Consider the following 17,490-nt stretch of genomic DNA (forward strand, 5'->3'; position numbering starts at 1 on the left):
GCACTGTCAACTGTGGGACCTTATATGGACAGGTGTGTGCCTTTCCAAATCATGTCTAATTAATTGAAATTACCTCAGGTGGACTCCAATTAAGTTGTAGAAACATCTCAAGGATGATCAATGGAAACAGGATGCAGCTGAGCTCAATTTCAAGTCTCATAGGAAAGTGTCTTAATACTTATGTAAATAAGATATTTCCTTATTAAAAAATCAATAAATACATATTCTACAATCCAGTTTTTTTTTAATTTTGTCATTATTGGGTATTGTGTGTAGGTTGATGAGGGGAAAAACTATTAAATCAATTTCATAATAAGGCTGTAACGTAACAAAATGTGGAAAAAGTCGAGGGGTCTGAATACTTTCCGAATGCACTGTTGGTGCAAGGGGGGGGGGGGCCCAGGACCGACTTTAGGAAACCCTTGTTCTGGAGTAACATCAGAGAAGCTGCACGTATCTAATTATAGACAAGGTGACTAACCGTATGTCCTACCAAAATGTCGGAAATTACAAGCAGAAACATATCAAAATCAGGCAAAAGACAAAACAATCATTCAGCCTTCGGACAGAGGAGCTATAGGAGGATGGGATCATTGTAATGGCTGGAATGGAATCGGTGGAATGGAGTCAGACACTTTGTTTCCATGTGTCTGACGTGCTTGGTTCCATCGATTCTATTCCAGCCGTTACCTTGACCCCGTCATCCTATAGCTCCTCCCACTAACCGCCTCTACCTACAGCTCATTTTTTTAATGGAAAAAAAAAATGTTAGGTGCTAGGGTGTTAGGGTCACAGAAGTTCCAAATGTCATATTATGTATATATACAGTGTTGTAACGATGTGCAAATGGTTAAAGTACAAAAGGGAAAATAAATAAACATAAATATGGGTTGTATTTACAATGGTGATTGTCATTCACTGGTTTCCCTTTTCTTGTGGCAACAGGTCACAAATCTTGCTGCTGTGATGGCACACTGTGGTATTTCACCTAGTAGATATGGGGGTTTATCAAAATCGGGTTTTTGTTTTCAAATTCTTTGTGGATCTGTGTAATCTGAGGTAAATATATGTCTCTGATATGGTCATACATTTGGCAGGAGGTTAGGAAGTGCAGCTCAGTTTCCACCTCATTGTGTGGGCATTGTGCACATAGCCTGTGTTCTCTTGAGAGCCATGTCTCCAGGTTCATCTCTCTGTAGGTGATTGTAGGCTTTGTTGTGGATTACTCTTTTTCTGGATTTTGATCAATTAGCATGTCGTTTCGTTGGCATCATTAAAGTGAAGACTGTTATTTTATCAAATCAATTCTCTGTAATTATTATTACGTGATTAAACTAATCATGTAAATGTAATTAACTAGGAAGTCGGGGCACCAAGGAACTTCTTCAGATTACAAAGTTATACTTTTCCTAATATAACTCTACAGATATTTTAATATCTGATCAATTGGTCTTCTAATTAATGAATTATTCTTTACCTCACGTTAGTCTCATTCCAAACGTCGTAAATTGTTGGTTATCTGCACTAACCCAGCCTTTACCATGAATCATCCATACACCAATTGTCTTAATCATTAATTTACTAACTAACTAAATAATCACAGAAATGCATAAACAAACAACACAGTAGATATGGTTACAAGGAAATGATAGGGGAGGTTCCCTAGTGGGCTTAGCCGATATGACGGCTTGGTGGACAAAGGGAAATTAGTGTGGTCTGAGAAGGGCAGGAATGACAAAAGAGTCACTACACAGTTGATAATTATATTAATTGAAAAGCTAATCCTTTGCACACGTACGCTCACTCATTCCGGAATAATTGCAATCCATACATATTTACGCTCAGTTTGTCGTCGTGATCTCTGTTCGTCTGTCTGAATCGTCCGTCTTTCTGTTCGAAAGTTCATCCGCGCGTCTCTCTCTCTGCTTCCCTGAAGTATTTTGTGGTTAGAATGGATACTTCAGAGTACCATTCAGAAATGTTCTCATAGGATAGATGTTTCGGCGGTTGTCGTTCCTCGCATCTCAGGTTGACATAATTTCTAGCTGCAGACTAGTAATTAGTATCTAAGATTTGCTCTTATTCTGTCGGGATCGATAGTCTCAGAGTTGAACCATTTCCCATCATTTATCCAATGCTCCACGTGGTATGGTTAGGAATTCAACAACCATTACAACCTTAACTTAGACTGATGTTTTTGTGGTCTCTACTCAAACCTTTGCCCCGTCAGCTGTCTGAGGTCAGCATGGTCTGAAGAGGATTTCTTCAGGTGGGGTTTTTATTCGTAACAGTAGAAAAGGGCTGTCCCATGAGCCAGATCATGTCTGTGCTCGTGGAGGCAGGCCAATGACTTAGTTAAACTTGAAAAGGAATACAATTCTCTCACATTAACATTATTACATCATTTCACAAATAGTTTCATCTTTACTCATTCATTTTATACAATAATTAGACGCAAACCTCATAATGGAGGCACCTGTAAAAACAGAGTTATGGTAATGTGGCCATATTGTCTTTCATGAGGTCATAAACATGAAACAAAACGGACCGGGTCGTAGCTGGCTTCTCCACCGACTGTTTACACATTCTCCAAAACATGGATATTGTTCAGTTCTCAAGTTCTGTGATGTAGAAGAAGTTCCTTTGTTCTACTGTGAAACTCTCTATATATATATATATATACTGCATGGCCAGGAGGAGGAGAGAGTCTCCTCCAGGAATTTACGACCTGAGATAACAGAACTTGGGTGTAAGAGGGAGAGAGAGGGATGCCACGCTCTATACCCAGATAGGGCCACGTCTATCATCCTAATTCTGCATGCAGCGTCTCAATTTGGTGTTTGTCCCGTTTTGTGAATTCTTGGTTGGTGAGCGGACCCCAGACCTCACAACCATAAAGGGCGATGGCTTCTATAACCGATTCAAGTATTTTTAGCCAGATCCTAATTGGTATGTCGAATTTTATGTTCCTTTTTGATGGCATAGAATGCCCTTCTTGCCTTGTCTCTCAGATCATTCATAGCTTTGTGGAAGTTACCTGTGGTGCTGATGTTTAGGCCAAGGTATGTATCATTTTTTGTGTGCTCTAGGGCAACAGTGCCTAGATGGAATTTGTATTTGTGGTCCTGGCGACTGGACCTTTTTTGGAACACCATTATTTTGGTCTTACTGAGATTTACTGTCAAGGCCCAGTTCTGTCAGAATCTGTGCAGAAGATCTAGGTGCTGCTGTAGGCCCTCCTTAGTTGGTGACAGAAGCACCAGTTCATCAGCAAACAGTAGACATTTGACTTCAGATTCTAGTAAGGTGAGGCCGGGTGCTGCAGACTGTTCTAGTGCCCTCGCCAATTCGTTGATATATATTTTGAAGTGGGTGGGGCTTAAACTGCATCCCTGTCTCACCCCACAGCCCTGTGGGAAGAAATATGTGTGTTTTTTTGCCAATTTTAACCGCACACTTGTTGTTTCTGTTCATGGATTTTATAATGTCGTATGTTTTTCCCCTAACACCACTTTCCATCCATTGGTATAGCAGACCCTCATGCCAAATTGAGTCAAAGGCTTTTTTGAAATCAGCAATGTGTGAGAAGACTTTGCCTTTGATTTGGTTTGTTTGTTTGTCAGTTAGGGTTTGCAGGGTGAATACGTGGTCTGTCATATGATAATTTGGTAAAAAGACAATTTGACATTTGCTCAGTACATTGCTTTCACTGAGGAAATGTAAGAGTCTGCTGTTAATGATAATGCAGAGGATTTTCCCAGTTTCATTGAGGATACCATCAACACCACATGCTTTTTTGGGTTGGAGGGTTTTTATTTTGTCCTGTAGTTCATTCAAGGTAATTGGAGAATCCAGTTGGTTCTGGTGGTCTTTAATAGTTTATTCTAAGATTTCTATTTGATCATGCATATGTTTTTGCTGTTTGGTCTTTGTTATAGAGCCAAAAAGATTGGAGAAGGGGTTTACCCATAATTCTCCATTTTGGATACATAATTCTTTGTGTTGTTGTTTTAAGTGTTTTCCAATTTTCCCAGAAGTGGGTTAGTCTATGGATTCTTAAGCTGATTTCTGACGTGCTGTTCTTTCTTTTTTCGTAGTGTATTTCTGTATTATTTTAGTGAAGGCATAGACTTCTCAATTTCATTCTTAGTTTTTTTGCATTTTTCATCAAACCATTTGTCATTGTTGTTCATTTTCTTCAGTTTTCTGTTTGGCATTTTTTGATTTATATAGGGAACCTGAGAGGTCAACTATACTGTTAATGTTTTCTACTGCCAAGTTTACACCTTCACTATTACAGTGGAACGTTTTGTCCAGGAAGTTGTCCAAAGGGGATTGAATTTGTTGTTGCCTAAATGTTTTTTGGTAGGTTTCCACACGACATTCCTTCCACCTGTAGCATTTCTTAATATTACTCAGTTCCTTTGGCTGTGATGCCTCATGATTGAGCATTGCTTTGTTCAAGTAGACTGTAATTTTGCTGTGATCTGATATAGGCGTCAGTGGTCTGACTTTGAATGCTCTGCTAGACTCTTGGTTGAGGTCAGTGATAAAGTAGTCTACAGTACTGCTAAGAGATGAGCAATAGGTGTACCTACCATAGAGTCCCCTCGAAGCCTACCATGAACTATGTACATACCCAGCGTGCGACAGAGCTGCAGGAGTTGTGAGCTGTTTTTGTTGGTTATGTTGTCATACTTGTGCCAAGGGGGGCATACAGTGCCTTGCGAAAGTATTCGGCCCCCTTGAACTTTGCGACCTTTTGCCACATTTCAGGCTTCAAACATAAAGATATAAAACTGTATTTTTTTGTGAAGAATCAACAACAAGTGGGACACAATCATGAAGTGGAACGACATTTATTGGATATTTCTAACTTTTTTAACAAATCGAAAACTGAAAAATTGGGCGTGCAAAATTATTCAGCCCCTTTACTTTCAGTGCAGCAAACTCTCTCCAGAAGTTCAGTGAGGATCTCTGAATGATCCAATGTTGACCTAAATGACTAATGATGATAAATACAATCCACCTGTGTGTAATCAAGTCTCCGTATAAATACACCTGCACTGTGATAGTCTGAGGTCCGTTAAAAGCGCAGAGAGCATCATGAAGAACAAGGAACACACCAGGCAGGTCCGAGATACTGAAGTTTAAAGCCGGATTTGGAAACAAAATGATTTCCCAAGCTTTAAACATCCCAAGGAGGATAATATTGAAATGGGATGAGTATCAGACCACTGCAAATCTACCAAGACCTGGCCGTCCCTCTAAACTTTCAGCTCATACAAGGAGAAGACTGATCAGAGATGCAGCCAAGAGGCCCATGATCACTCTGGATGAACTGCAGAGATCTACAGCTGAGGTGGGCGACTCTGTCCATAGGACAACAATCAGTCGTATATTGCACAAATCTGGCCTTTATGGAAGAGTGGCAAGAAGAAAGCCATTTCTTAAAGATATCCATAAAAAGTGTAATTTAAAGTTTGCCACAAGCCACCTGGGAGACACACCAAACATGTGGAAGAAGGTGCTCTGGTCAGACGAAACCAAAATTGAACTTTTTGGCAACAATGCAAAACGTTATGTTTGGCGTAAAAGCAACACAGCTCATCACCCTGAACACACCATGCCCACTGTCAAACATGGTGGTGGCAGCATCATTGTTTGGGCCTGCTTTTCTTCAGCAAGGACAGGGAAGATGGTTAAAATTGATGGGAAGATGGGTGGAGCCAAATACAGGACCATTCTGGAAGAAAACCTGATGGAGTCTGCAAAAGACCTGAGACTGGTACGGAGATTTGTCTTCCAACAAGACAATGATCCAAAACATAAAGCAAAATCTACAATGGAATGGTTCAAAAATAAACATATCCAGGTGTTAGAATGGCCAAGTCAAAGTCCAGACCTGAATCCAATCGAGAATCTGTGGAAAGAACTGAAAACTGCTGTTCACAAATGCTATCCATCCAACCTCACTGAGCTCGAGCTGTTTTGCAAGGAGGAATGGGAAAAAATTTCAGTCTCTCGATGTGCAAAACTGATAGAGACATACCCCAAGCGACTTACAGCTGTAATCACAGCAAAAGGTGGCGCTACAAGGTATTAACTTAAGGGGGCTGAATAATTTTGCACGCCCAATTTTTCAGTTTTTGATTTGTTAAAAAAGTTAGAAATATCCAATAAATGTCGTTCCACTTCATGATTGTGTCCCACTTGTTGTTGATTCTTCACAAAAAAATACAGTTTTATATCTTTATGTTTGAAGCCTGAAATGTGGAAAAAGGTCGCAAAGTTCAAGGGGGCCAGATACTTTCGCAAGGCACTGTATGGGGGAGGTGTTTGTCCTCCTGTGTGCTGAGGGTGTCAGGTTCTTGTCCGGTTCTGGCATTTAGGTCGCCACAGACTGGTACATGTCCCCGGGCCTGGAAATGATTGATTTCCCCCTCCAGGATGGAGAAGCTGTCTTCATTAAAGTATGGGGATTATAGTGGGGGGATATAGGTGGCACACAGGAGGACTTTTTCTCTGTGAAGATAATTTCCTTTTGAATTTCTAGCCAAATGTAAAATGTTTCTGTTTTGATTAATTTAATCGAGTGAGTTAGGTCTGCTCTATACCAAATTAGCATACCCCCTGAGTCCCTTCCCCGTTTCACGCCTGGTAGTTTGGTGGATGGGACTAGCAGCTCTCTGTAACCTAGAGGGCAACCAGTGGGTCCATCTCCTCCATACCATGTTTCACACCTGGTAGTTTGATGGATGGGACTACCAGCTCTCTGTAACCTAGAGGGTAACCAGTGGGTCCGTCTCCTCTATACCATGTTTCACACCTGGTAGTTTGATGGATGGGACTACCAGCTCTCTGTAATCTAGAGGGCAACCAGTGGGTCCGTCTCCTCTATACCATGTTTCACGCCCGGTAGTTTGGTGGATAGGATTACCAGCTCTCTGTAATCTTGAGGGCAACCAGTGGGTCCGTCTCCTCTATACCATGTTTCTTACAGGATGACATTCTCTCTCTATCTCTTTCTCTCTGTCTCTATCTCTCTGCTTACACACAGACTCAGAGTGTGGCCGTTCGTCCCAGGAGTCTGGGGGGTCATATGAAGGACGAAGAGCCCAGGAGGGGGAGGAGCGCAACGGACACTCTGCCGGGTGAACACACACACACACACACACACACAGGCACACTAATGTATCAACTTACAATAACATTACTTACATGCACTCATTTACACATAAACAGCACTTATAGTTACATATGGTACATCCCACACACTCATGTTTATACACTTTCTCTCTCTCTCACACACACACACTAGTGGTGCCCTGGCCCCCTTTAGCTGTGTCAGACTGTAGGAGAGGGAGGATCACGTGACAGAGTGTGACATTCTTCGCTGAGAGTGACATGTCACTACTGGAATGTCTGGACAGACTTTCTCTCTATCACTCCTTTTTTCTCCCGCTCTGTCTCTCTCCCTCTCTCTTTCTTTTACAGTCTCTCTCCCTCTCTCTTTCTTTTACAGTCTCTCTCCCTCTCTCTTTCTTTTACAGTCTCTCCCTCTCTCTTTCTTTTACAGTCTCTCCCTCTCTTTCTTTTACAGTCTCTCCCTCTCTCTTTCTTTTAAAGTCTCTCCCTCTCTTTCTTTTACAGTCTCTCCCTCTCTCTTTCTTTTAAAGTCTCTCTCCCTCTCTCTTTCTTTTACAGTCTCTCCCTCTCTTTCTTTTACAGTCTCTCCCTCTCTCTTTCTTTTAAAGTCTCTCTCCCCTCTCTTTATTTTACAGTCTCTCCCTCTCTTTCTTTTACAGTCTCTCCCTCTCTTTCTTTTAAAGTCTCTCTCCCCCTCTCTTTATTTTACAGTCTCTCCCTCTCTTTCTTTTACAGTCTCTCCCTCTCTTTCTTTTAAAGTCTCTCTCCCCCTCTCTTTATTTTACAGTCTCTCCCTCTCTCTTTCTTTTACAGTCTCTCCCTCTCTTTATTTTACAGTCTCTCCCTCTCTTTCTTTTAAAGTCTCTCTCCCCCTCTCTTTATTTTACAGTCTCTCCCTCTCTTTCTTTTACAGTCTCTCCCTCTCTTTCTTTTAAAGTCTCTCTCCCCCTCTCTTTATTTTACAGTCTCTCCCTCTCTTTCTTTTACAGTCTCTCCCTCTCTCTTTCTTTTACAGTCTCTCCCTCTTTCTTTTACAGTCTCTCCCTCTCGCTTTCTTTTACAGTCTCTCCTCTCTCTTTCTTTTACAGTCTCTCCCTCTCTTTCTTTTACAGTCTCTCCCTCTCGCTTTCTTTTACAGTCTCTCCCTCTCTCTTTCTTTTACAGTCTCTCCCTCTCTTTCTTTTACAGTCTCTCCCTCTCTCTTTCTTTTACAGTCTCTCCCTCTCTTTCTTTTACAGTCTCTCCCTCTCTCTTTCTTTTACAGTCTCTCCCTCTCTCTTTCTTTTACAGTCTCTCCCTCTCTTTCTTTTACAGTCTCTCCCTCTCTCTTTCTTTTACAGTCTCTCCCTCTCTTTCTTTTACAGTCTCTCCCTCTCTTTCTTTTACAGTCTCTCCCTCTCTCTTTCTTTTAAAGTCTCTCCCTCTCTTTCTTTTACAGTCTCTCCCTCTCTCTTTCTTTTAAAGTCTCTCTCCCTCTCTCTTTCTTTTACAGTCTCTCCCTCTCTTTCTTTTACAGTCTCTCCCTCTCTCTTTCTTTTAAAGTCTCTCTCCCCTCTCTTTATTTTACAGTCTCTCCCTCTCTTTCTTTTACAGTCTCTCCCTCTCTTTCTTTTAAAGTCTCTCTCCCCCTCTCTTTATTTTACAGTCTCTCCCTCTCTTTCTTTTACAGTCTCTCCCTCTCTTTCTTTTAGTCTCTCTCCCCCTCTCTTTATTTTACAGTCTCTCCCTCTCTCTTTCTTTTACAGTCTCTCCCTCTCTTTATTTTACAGTCTCTCCCTCTCTTTCTTTTAAAGTCTCTCTCCCCCTCTCTTTATTTTACAGTCTCTCCCTCTCTTTCTTTTAAAGTCTCTCTCCCCCTCTCTTTATTTTACAGTCTCTCCCTCTCTTTCTTTTACAGTGTCTCCCTCTCTTTCTTTTAAAGTCTCTCTCCCCCTCTCTTTATTTTACAGTCTCTCCCTCTTTCTTTTACAGTCTCTCCCTCTCTCTTTCTTTTACAGTCTCTCCCTCTCTTTCTTTTACAGTCTCTCCCTCTCGCTTTCTTTTACAGTCTCTCCTCTCTCTTTTACAGTCTCTCCCTCTCTTTCTTTTACAGTCTCTCCCTCTCGCTTTCTTTTACAGTCTCTCCCTCTCTCTTTCTTTTACAGTCTCTCCCTCTCTTTCTTTTACAGTCTCTCCCTCTCTCTTTCTTTTACAGTCTCTCCCTCTCTTTCTTTTACAGTCTCTCCCTCTCTCTTTCTTTTACAGTCTCTCCCTCTCTCTTTCTTTTACAGTCTCTCCCTCTCTTTCTTTTACATTCTCTCCCTCTCTTTCTCTTTTACAGTCTCTCCCTCTCTTTCTTTTACAGTCTCTCCCTCTCTCTTTCTTTTACAGTCTCTCCCTCTCTCTTTCTTTTACAGTCTCTCCCTCTCTCTTTCTTTTACAGTCTCTCCCTCTCTTTCTTTTACAGTCTCTCCCTCTCTCTTTCTTTTACATTCTCTCCCTCTCTCTTTCTTTTACAGTCTCTCTCTTTCTCTTTTACAGTCTCTTCCTCTCTTTATTTTACAGTCTCTCCCTCTCTCTTTCTTTTACAGTCTCTCCCTCTCTCTTTCTTTTACAGTCTCTCCCTCTCTTTCTTTTACATTCTCTCCCTCTCTTTCTCTTTTACAGTCTCTCCCTCTCTTTATTTTACAGTCTCTCCCCCTCTCTTTCTTTTACAGTCTCTCCCTCTCTCTTTCTTTTACAGTCTCTCCCTCTATCTTTCTTTTACAGTCTCTCCCTCTCTCTTTCTTTTACAGTCTCTCCCTCTCTCTTTATTTTACAGTCTCTCCCTCTCTCTTTATTTTACAGTCTCTTCCTCTCTTTCTTTTACAGTCTCTACCTCTCTCTTTCTTTTACAGTCTCTCCCTCTCTCTTTCTTTTACAGTCGCTCCCTCTCTCTTTCTTTTACAGTCTCTCCCTCTCTCTTTCTTTTACAGTCTCTCCGTCTCTCTTTCTTTTACAGTCTCTCCCTCTCTTTCTTTTACAGTCTCTCCCTCTCTCTTTCTTTTACAGTCTCTCCCTCTCTCTTTCTTTTACATTCTCTCCCTCTCTCTTTCTTTTACAGTCTCTCTCTTTCTCTTTTACAGTCTCTTCCTCTCTTTATTTTACAGTCTCTCCCTCTCTCTTTCTTTTACAGTCTCTCCCTCTCTCTTTCTTTTACAGTCTCTCCCTCTCTCTTTCTTTTACAGTCTCTCCCTCTCTCTTTCTTTTACAGTCTCTCCCTCTCTTTATTTTACAGTCTCTCCCCCTCTCTTTCTTTTACAGTCTCTCCCTCTCTCTTTCTTTTACAGTCTCTCCCTCTATCTTTCTTTTACAGTCTCTCCCTCTCTCTTTCTTTTACAGTCTCTCCCTCTCTCTTTATTTTACAGTCTCTCCCTCTCTCTTTATTTTACAGTCTCTTCCTCTCTTTCTTTTACAGTCTCTACCTCTCTCTTTCTTTTACAGTCTCTCCCTCTCTCTTTCTTTTACAGTCGCTCCCTCTCTCTTTCTTTTACAGTCTCTCCCTCTCTCTTTCTTTTACAGTCTCTCCCTCTCTTTCTTTTACAGTCTCTCCCTCTCTCTTTCTTTTACAGTCTCTCCCTCTCTTTCTTTTACAGTCTCTCCCTCTCTTTATTTTACAGTCTCTCCCTCTCTCTTTCTTTTACAGTCTCTCCCTCTCTCTTTCTTTTACAGTCTCTCCCTCTCTTTCTTTTACAGTCTCTCCCCCCCTCTCTTTATTTTACAGTCTCTCCCTCTCTTTCTTTTACAGTCTCTCCCTCTCTCTTTATTTTACAGTCTCTTCCTCTCTTTCTTTTACAGTATCTACCTCTCTCTTTCTTTTACAGTCTCTCCCTCTCTCTTTCTTTTACAGTCTCTCCCTCTCTCTTTATTTTACAGTCTCTCCCTCTCTTTCTTTTACAGTCTCTTCCTCTCTCTTTCTTTTACAGTCTCTCTCCCTCTCTTTCTTTTACAGTCTCTCCCTCTCTCTTTCTTTTACAGTCTCTCCCTCTCTTTCTTTTACAGTCTCTCCCTCTCTCTTTCTTTTACAGTCTCTCCCTCTCTTTCTTTTACAGTCTCTCCCTCTCTTTATTTTACAGTCTCTCCCTCTCTCTTTCTTTTACAGTCTCTTCCTCTCTTTATTTTACAGTCTCTCCCTCTCTCTTTCTTTTACAGTCTCTCCCCCTCTCTTTCTTTTACAGTCTCTCCCTCTCTCTTTCTTTTACAGTCTCTCTCCCTCTCTTTCTTTTACAGTCTCTCCCTCTCTCTTTCTTTTACAGTCTCTCCCTCTCTTTCTTTTACAGTCTCTCCCTCTCTCTTTCTTTTACAGTCTCTTCCTCTCTTTATTTTACATTCTCTCCCTCTCTCTTTCTTTTACAGTCTCTCCCTCTCTCTTTCTTTTACAGTCTCTCCCTCTCTTTCTTTTACATTCTCTCCCTCTCTTTCTCTTTTACAGTCTCTCCCTCTCTTTCTCTTTTACAGTCTCTCCCTCTCTCTTTCTTTTACAGTCTCTCCCTCTCTTTCTTTTAAAGTCTCTTCCTCTCTCTTTCTTTTACAGTCTCTCCCTCTCTTTCTGTTACAGTCTCTTCCTCTCTCTTTCTTTTACAGTCTCTCCCTCTCTTTTTCTTTTACAGTCTCTCCCTCTCTCTTTCTTTTACAGTCTCTCTCTCTTTCTTTTACAGTCTCTCCCTCTCTTTCTTTTACAGTCTCTCTCCCTCTCTTTCTTTTACAGTCTCTCCCTCTCTTTCTTTTACATTCTCTCCCTCTCTCTTTCTTTTACATTCTCTCCCTCTCTCTTTCTTTTACAGTCTCTCCCTCTCTCTTTCTTTTACAGTCTCTCCCTCTCTTTCTTTTACATTCTCTCCCTCTCTTTCTCTTTTACAGTCTCTCCCTCTCTTTCTTTTACAGTCTCTCCCTCTCTTTCTTTTACAGTCTCTCCCTCTCTTTCTTTTACAGTCTCTCCCTCTCTCTTTCTTTTACAGTCTCTCCCTCTCTCTTTCTTTTACAGTCTCTCCCTCTCTTTCTTTTACAGTCTCTCCCTCTCTCTTTCTTTTACAGTCTCTCCCTCTCTTTCTTTTACAGTCTCTCCCTCTCTCTTTCTTTTACAGTCTCTCCCTCTCTCTTTCTTTTACATTCTCTCCCTCTCTCTTTCTTTTACAGTCTCTCTCTTTCTCTTTTACAGTCTCTTCCTCTCTTTATTTTACAGTCTCTCCCTCTCTCTTTCTTTTACAGTCTCTCCCTCTCTCTTTCTTTTACAGTCTCTCCCTCTCTCTTTCTTTTACAGTCTCTCCCTCTCTCTTTCTTTTACAGTCTCTCCCTCTCTTTCTTTTACAGTCTCTCCCTCTCTCTTTCTTTTACAGTCTCTCCCTCTCTTTCTTTTACAGTCTCTCCCTCTCTCTTTCTTTTACAGTCTCTCCCTCTCTCTTTCTTTTACAGTCTCTCCCTCTCTCTTTCTTTTACAGTCTCTCCCTCTCTTTCTTTTACAGTCTCTCCCTCTCTCTTTATTTTACAGTCTCTTCCTCTCTTTCTTTTACAGTCTCTACCTCTCTCTTTCTTTTACAGTCTCTCCCTCTCTCTTTCTTTTACAGTCTCTCCCTCTCTCTTTCTTTTACAGTCTCTCCCTCTCTCTTTCTTTTACAGTCTCTCCCTCTCTTTTACAGTCTCTCCCTCTCTCTTTCTTTTACAGTCTCTCCCTCTCTTTATTTTACAGTCTCTCCCTCTCTCTTTCTTTTACAGTCTCTCCCTCTCTCTTTCTTTTACAGTCTCTCCCTCTCTTTCTTTTACAGTCTCTCCCCCCTCTCTTTATTTTACAGTCTCTCCCTCTCTTTCTTTTACAGTCTCTCCCTCTCTCTTTATTTTACAGTCTCTTCCTCTCTTTCTTTTACAGTCTCTACCTCTCTCTTTCTTTTACAGTCTCTCCCTCTCTCTTTCTTTTACAGTCTCTCCCTCTCTCTTTCTTTTACAGTCTCGCCCTCTCTTTCTTTTACAGTCTCTTCCTCTCTCTTTCTTTTACAGTCTCTCTCCCTCTCTTTCTTTTACAGTCTCTCCCTCTCTCTTTCTTTTACAGTCTCTCCCTCTCTTTCTTTTACAGTCTCTCCCTCTCTCTTTCTTTTACAGTCTCTCCCTCTCTTTCTTTTACAGTCTCTCCCTCTCTTTATTTTACAGTCTCTCCCTCTCTCTTTCTTTTACAGTCTCTCCCTCTCTCTTTCTTTTACAGTCTCTCTCCCTCTCTTTCTTTTACAGTCTCTCCCTCTCTCTTTCTTTTACAGTCTCTCCCTCTCTTTCTTTTACAGTCTCTCCCTCTCTTTCTTTTACAGTCTCTCCCTCTCTCTTTCTTTTACAGTCTCTTCCTCTCTTTATTTTACAGTCTCTCCCTCTCTTTCTTTTACAGTCTCTCCCTCTCTCTTTCTTTTACAGTCTCTCCCTCTCTTTCTTTTACAGTCTCTCCCTCTCTTTCTTTTACAGTCTCTCCCTCTCTCTTTATTTTACAGTCTCTCCCTCTCTCTTTCTTTTACAGTCTCTCCCTCTCTCTTTCTTTTACAGTCTCTCCCTCTCTTTCTTTTAAAGTCTCTTCCTCTCTCTTTCTTTTACAGTCTATCCCTCTCTTTCTGTTACAGTCTCTTCCTCTCTCTTTCTTTTACAGTCTCTCCCTCTCTCTTTCTTTTACAGTCTCTCCCTCTCTCTTTCTTTTACAGTCTCTCTCTCTCTTTCTTTTACAGTCTCTCCCTCTCTCTTTATTTTACAGTCTCTCCCTCCCTCTCTCTTTTACAGTCTCTCCCTCTCTCTTTCTTTTACAGTCTCTCCCTCTCTCTTTCTTTTACAGTCTCTCCCTCTCTCTTTCTTTTACAGTCTCTCCCTCTCTTTCTTTTACAGTCTCTCCCTCTCTCTTTCTTTTACAGTCTCTCTCCCTCTCTTTCTTTTACAGTCTCTCCCTCTCTTTCTTTTACATTCTCTCCCTCTCTCTTTCTTTTACATTCTCTCCCTCTCTCATTCTTTTACAGTCTCTCCCTCTCTTTCCTTTACATTCTCTCCCTCTCTTTCTTTTACATTCTCTCCCTCTCTCTTTTACAGTCTCTCCTCTCCTTTTACAGTCTCTCCCTCTCTTTCTTTTACAGTCTCTCCCTGTCTCTTTCTTTTACAGTCTCTCCCTGTCTCTTTCTTTTAAAGTCTCTCTCCCTCTCTTTCTCTTTTACAGTCTCTCCCTCTCTTTCTTTTAAAGTCTCTCTCCCTCTCTTTCTCTTTTACAGTCTCTCCCTCTCTTTCTTTTAGTCTCTCTCCCTCTCTTTCTCTTTTACAGTCTCTCCCTCTCTTTCTTTTAAAGTCTCTCTCCCTCTCTTTCTCTTTTACAGTCTCTCCCTCTCTCTTTCTTTTACAGTCTCTCCCTCTCTTTCTTTTAAAGTCTCTCTCCCTCTCTTTCTTTTAAAGTCTCTCTCCCTCTCTTTCTCTTTTACAGTCTCTCCCTCTCTCTTTCTTTTACAGTCTCTCCCTCTCTCTTTCTTTTACAGTCTCTCCCTCTCTCTTTCTTTTACAGTCTCTTCCTCTCTCTTTCTTTTACAGTCTCTCCCTCTCTTTCTTTTACAGTCTCTCTCCCTCTCTTTCTTTTAAAGTCTCTCTCCCTCTCTCTTTCTTTTACAGTCTCTCCCTCTCTCTTTATTTTACAGTCTCTCTCCCTCTCTTTCTTTTACAGTCTCTCCCTCTCTTTATTTTACAGTCTCTCCCTCTCTCTTTATTTTACAGTCTCTCCCTCTCTCTTTCTTTTACAGTCTCTCCCTCTCTTTCTTTTAGTCTCTCTCCCTCTCTCTTTCTTTTACAGTCTCTCTCCCTCTCTTTCTTTTAAAGTCTCTCTCCCTCTCTCTTTCTTTTACAGTCTCTCTCCCTCTCTCTTTCTTTTAGTCTCTTCCTCTCTCTTTCTTTTACAGTCTCTCCCTCTCTTTCTTTTACAGTCTCTCTCCCTCTTTCTTTTACAGTCTCTTCCTCTCTCTTTCTTTTACAGTCTCTCTCCCTCTCTCTTTCTTTTACAGTCTCTTCCTCTCTCTTTCTTTTACAGTCTCTCCCTCTCTCTTTTACAGTCTCTCCTCTCCTTTTACAGTCTCTCCCTCTCTCTTTTACAGTCTCTCCTCTCCTTTTACAGTCTCTCTCCCTCTCTCTTTTACAGTCTCTCCTCTCCTTTTACAGTCTCTCCCTCTCTCTTTTACAGTCTCTCCTCTCCTTTTACAGTCTCTCTCCCTCTCTCTTTTACAGTCTCTCCTCTCCTTTTACAGTCTCTCCCTCTCTTTCTTTTACAGTCTTCCTCTCTTTCTTTTACAGTCTTTTACAGGATATTTAAGAGTGGCTGGCCCAGGTGATATTTAAGAGTGGCTGGCCCAGGTGATATTTAAGAGTGGCTGGCCCAGGTGATATTTAAAAGTGGCTGGCCCAGGTGATATTTAAGAGTGGCTGGCCCAGGTGATATTTAAGAGTGGCTGGCCCAGGTGATAGTTAAGAGTGGCTGGCCCAGGTGATATTTAAGAGTGGCTGGCCCAGGGAATATTTAAGAATGGCTGGCCCAGGAGATATATACAGAGTGGCTAGCCCAGGGGATATTTAAGAGTGGCTGGCCCAGGGGATATTTAAGAGTGGCTGGCCCAGGGGATATTTAAGAGTGGCTGGCCCAGGGGATATTTAAGAGTGGCTGGCCCAGGGGATATTTAAGAGTGGCTGGCCCAGGTGATATTTAAGAGTGGCTGGCCCAGGTGAGATTTAAGAGTGGCTGGCCCAGTGCTCCAGTTGTCTTGAGAGGTGTGGAGGGTTAACTCCTTTAGTTGTCTCTCCCTATTTGATTTCTACACAAACAATCCTTTATCTGACCGTCCCTGTTTTCATTTTGCTCCACTGTTTGGTTTGCTTCCTGTCTTTAAGTTCGGTGTGGCGTTTTTCTTTTGTTTGCCTCTTCTTGGGGAAATTTAGTGGGTCTCATGGTGGGTGTCTTTTAGGTCCTAGTTGTTATTGCTAGTCAACTTTCAGTGGACAGTCCCATGAGTGTCTTTAAGAACCCCACCTTAAACCCAACCTGTTTTGTTTTGGTTGTTGTCAGTGACTCTTTGTTAGTTCCCCTTTTTGTTTTTGTTGCTGGGGAACTTAATACTAATCTGTGACTTAGCACCAGCCAGGCGGTGTGTGACATGCGTTTTAAACGAGCAGTCGACAAAGGGGCTCATTCAGTCAGCCCTTTTTTTTGTCCAAATCCCACAGGAGCTTGACTTCTGTGTCTCCCCGCGTGTAATGAGCCTAGGAAATGCCACTTAAATCAAGCACTCTGCTCCCCAGGAATGCCTAGGGCTAATGTAAAAATGCCTTCACTTCAACCCTCTGTTTCCTCTCTCTAGGTAGAAAATTAAGTGGTATCGATTGTAACTGTGACTTTATTGCAGCTCAAATGGGGGGGGGGGGGGGGGGGGGGGGGGGGGGGGGGGGGGGGGGGGGGGGGGGGGCATTGCTGTTCTATAGGACTTTATTTTGGATCCATTGTGGTGCAGAGGTTGCTACTTTTGTGGACTCCATTTTGGTTTGACTGGGGTATCAAAGCCACAGTTTCTTGCTGAGACATGGGGTCCATTAGGCTCTACTAGCCACTCATAGGGGTCAGTTTATAATTCCTATGATTGTGTTGTGATGATGATTTATAACAGTGATGGATCAGGAATTATCTTCGGCCACTCCTCTCAGGATTTGTCTCACATTCTCTGTGGAATAACAAGTAACACAGACACACGGGAGAGTGTTGATTGATATTTATACCAGACATCCAACACCACAAACCATTTTTAAAGGGATGGAATCAGAGGCTGGGATTACGAGTCAAATACGATACCTGGAGGCCTTAGTGAAATGGAATCTTTCCATTGTCTTGTTCAGTGGCCTATCAAATCATATTCAACGGACCAATGCCAACTGCCCTGAGAGTATCTGCAATCCAAGCCGCCTGTTTAATTAAGGAATCAAAGAATGAACCATTATTGGCATGATTGAGATCATTGTCCGACATGATAAGGCCTACTGTACACACTCACATCCATTGTCTTTGAGCAGGGGCTATAGTAGATATAGATACAACAGAACTGTCCATCTATATGTAGATACAACAGATCTATCTATCTAGATGTAGATACAACAGAACTATCGATCTAGATGTAGATTCAACAGAACTATCAATCTAGACATAGATACAACAGAACTATCTATCTAGATGTAGATACAACAGATCTATCTATCTAGACAAAACAGAACTATCTATCTAAATGTAGATACAACAGAACTATCTATCTAGACGTAGATACAACATAACTATCTATCTAGATGTAGATACAA

The 17,490-nt window shown here is 41.6% G+C and overlaps 1 protein-coding gene across 4 annotated transcripts in view; it reads left to right on the forward strand.

Moving 5' to 3' along the window:
- The window catches only part of LOC110527749 (lisH domain-containing protein ARMC9), a 92,729-nt gene that overhangs the window by 55,481 nt on the left and 19,758 nt on the right, over nucleotides 1-17,490 (forward strand). For all 4 annotated transcript variants that reach the window (XR_005052837.1, XR_005052830.1, XR_005052839.1 and 1 more), the window contains one exon: nucleotides 7,061-7,154. Coding sequence is in view for 1 of the 4 variants with exons in the window: in XM_036985001.1 (XP_036840896.1) it covers nucleotides 7,061-7,154 (94 nt within the window). In the remaining 3 variants the exon portion in view is untranslated. The remainder of the gene's footprint in view (nucleotides 1-7,060; nucleotides 7,155-17,490) is intronic.

The sequence above is a fragment of the Oncorhynchus mykiss genome, chromosome 1 (assembly GCF_013265735.2).
Source record: "Oncorhynchus mykiss isolate Arlee chromosome 1, USDA_OmykA_1.1, whole genome shotgun sequence".
In the NCBI taxonomy this organism is placed as follows: Eukaryota; Metazoa; Chordata; class Actinopteri; order Salmoniformes; family Salmonidae; genus Oncorhynchus; species Oncorhynchus mykiss.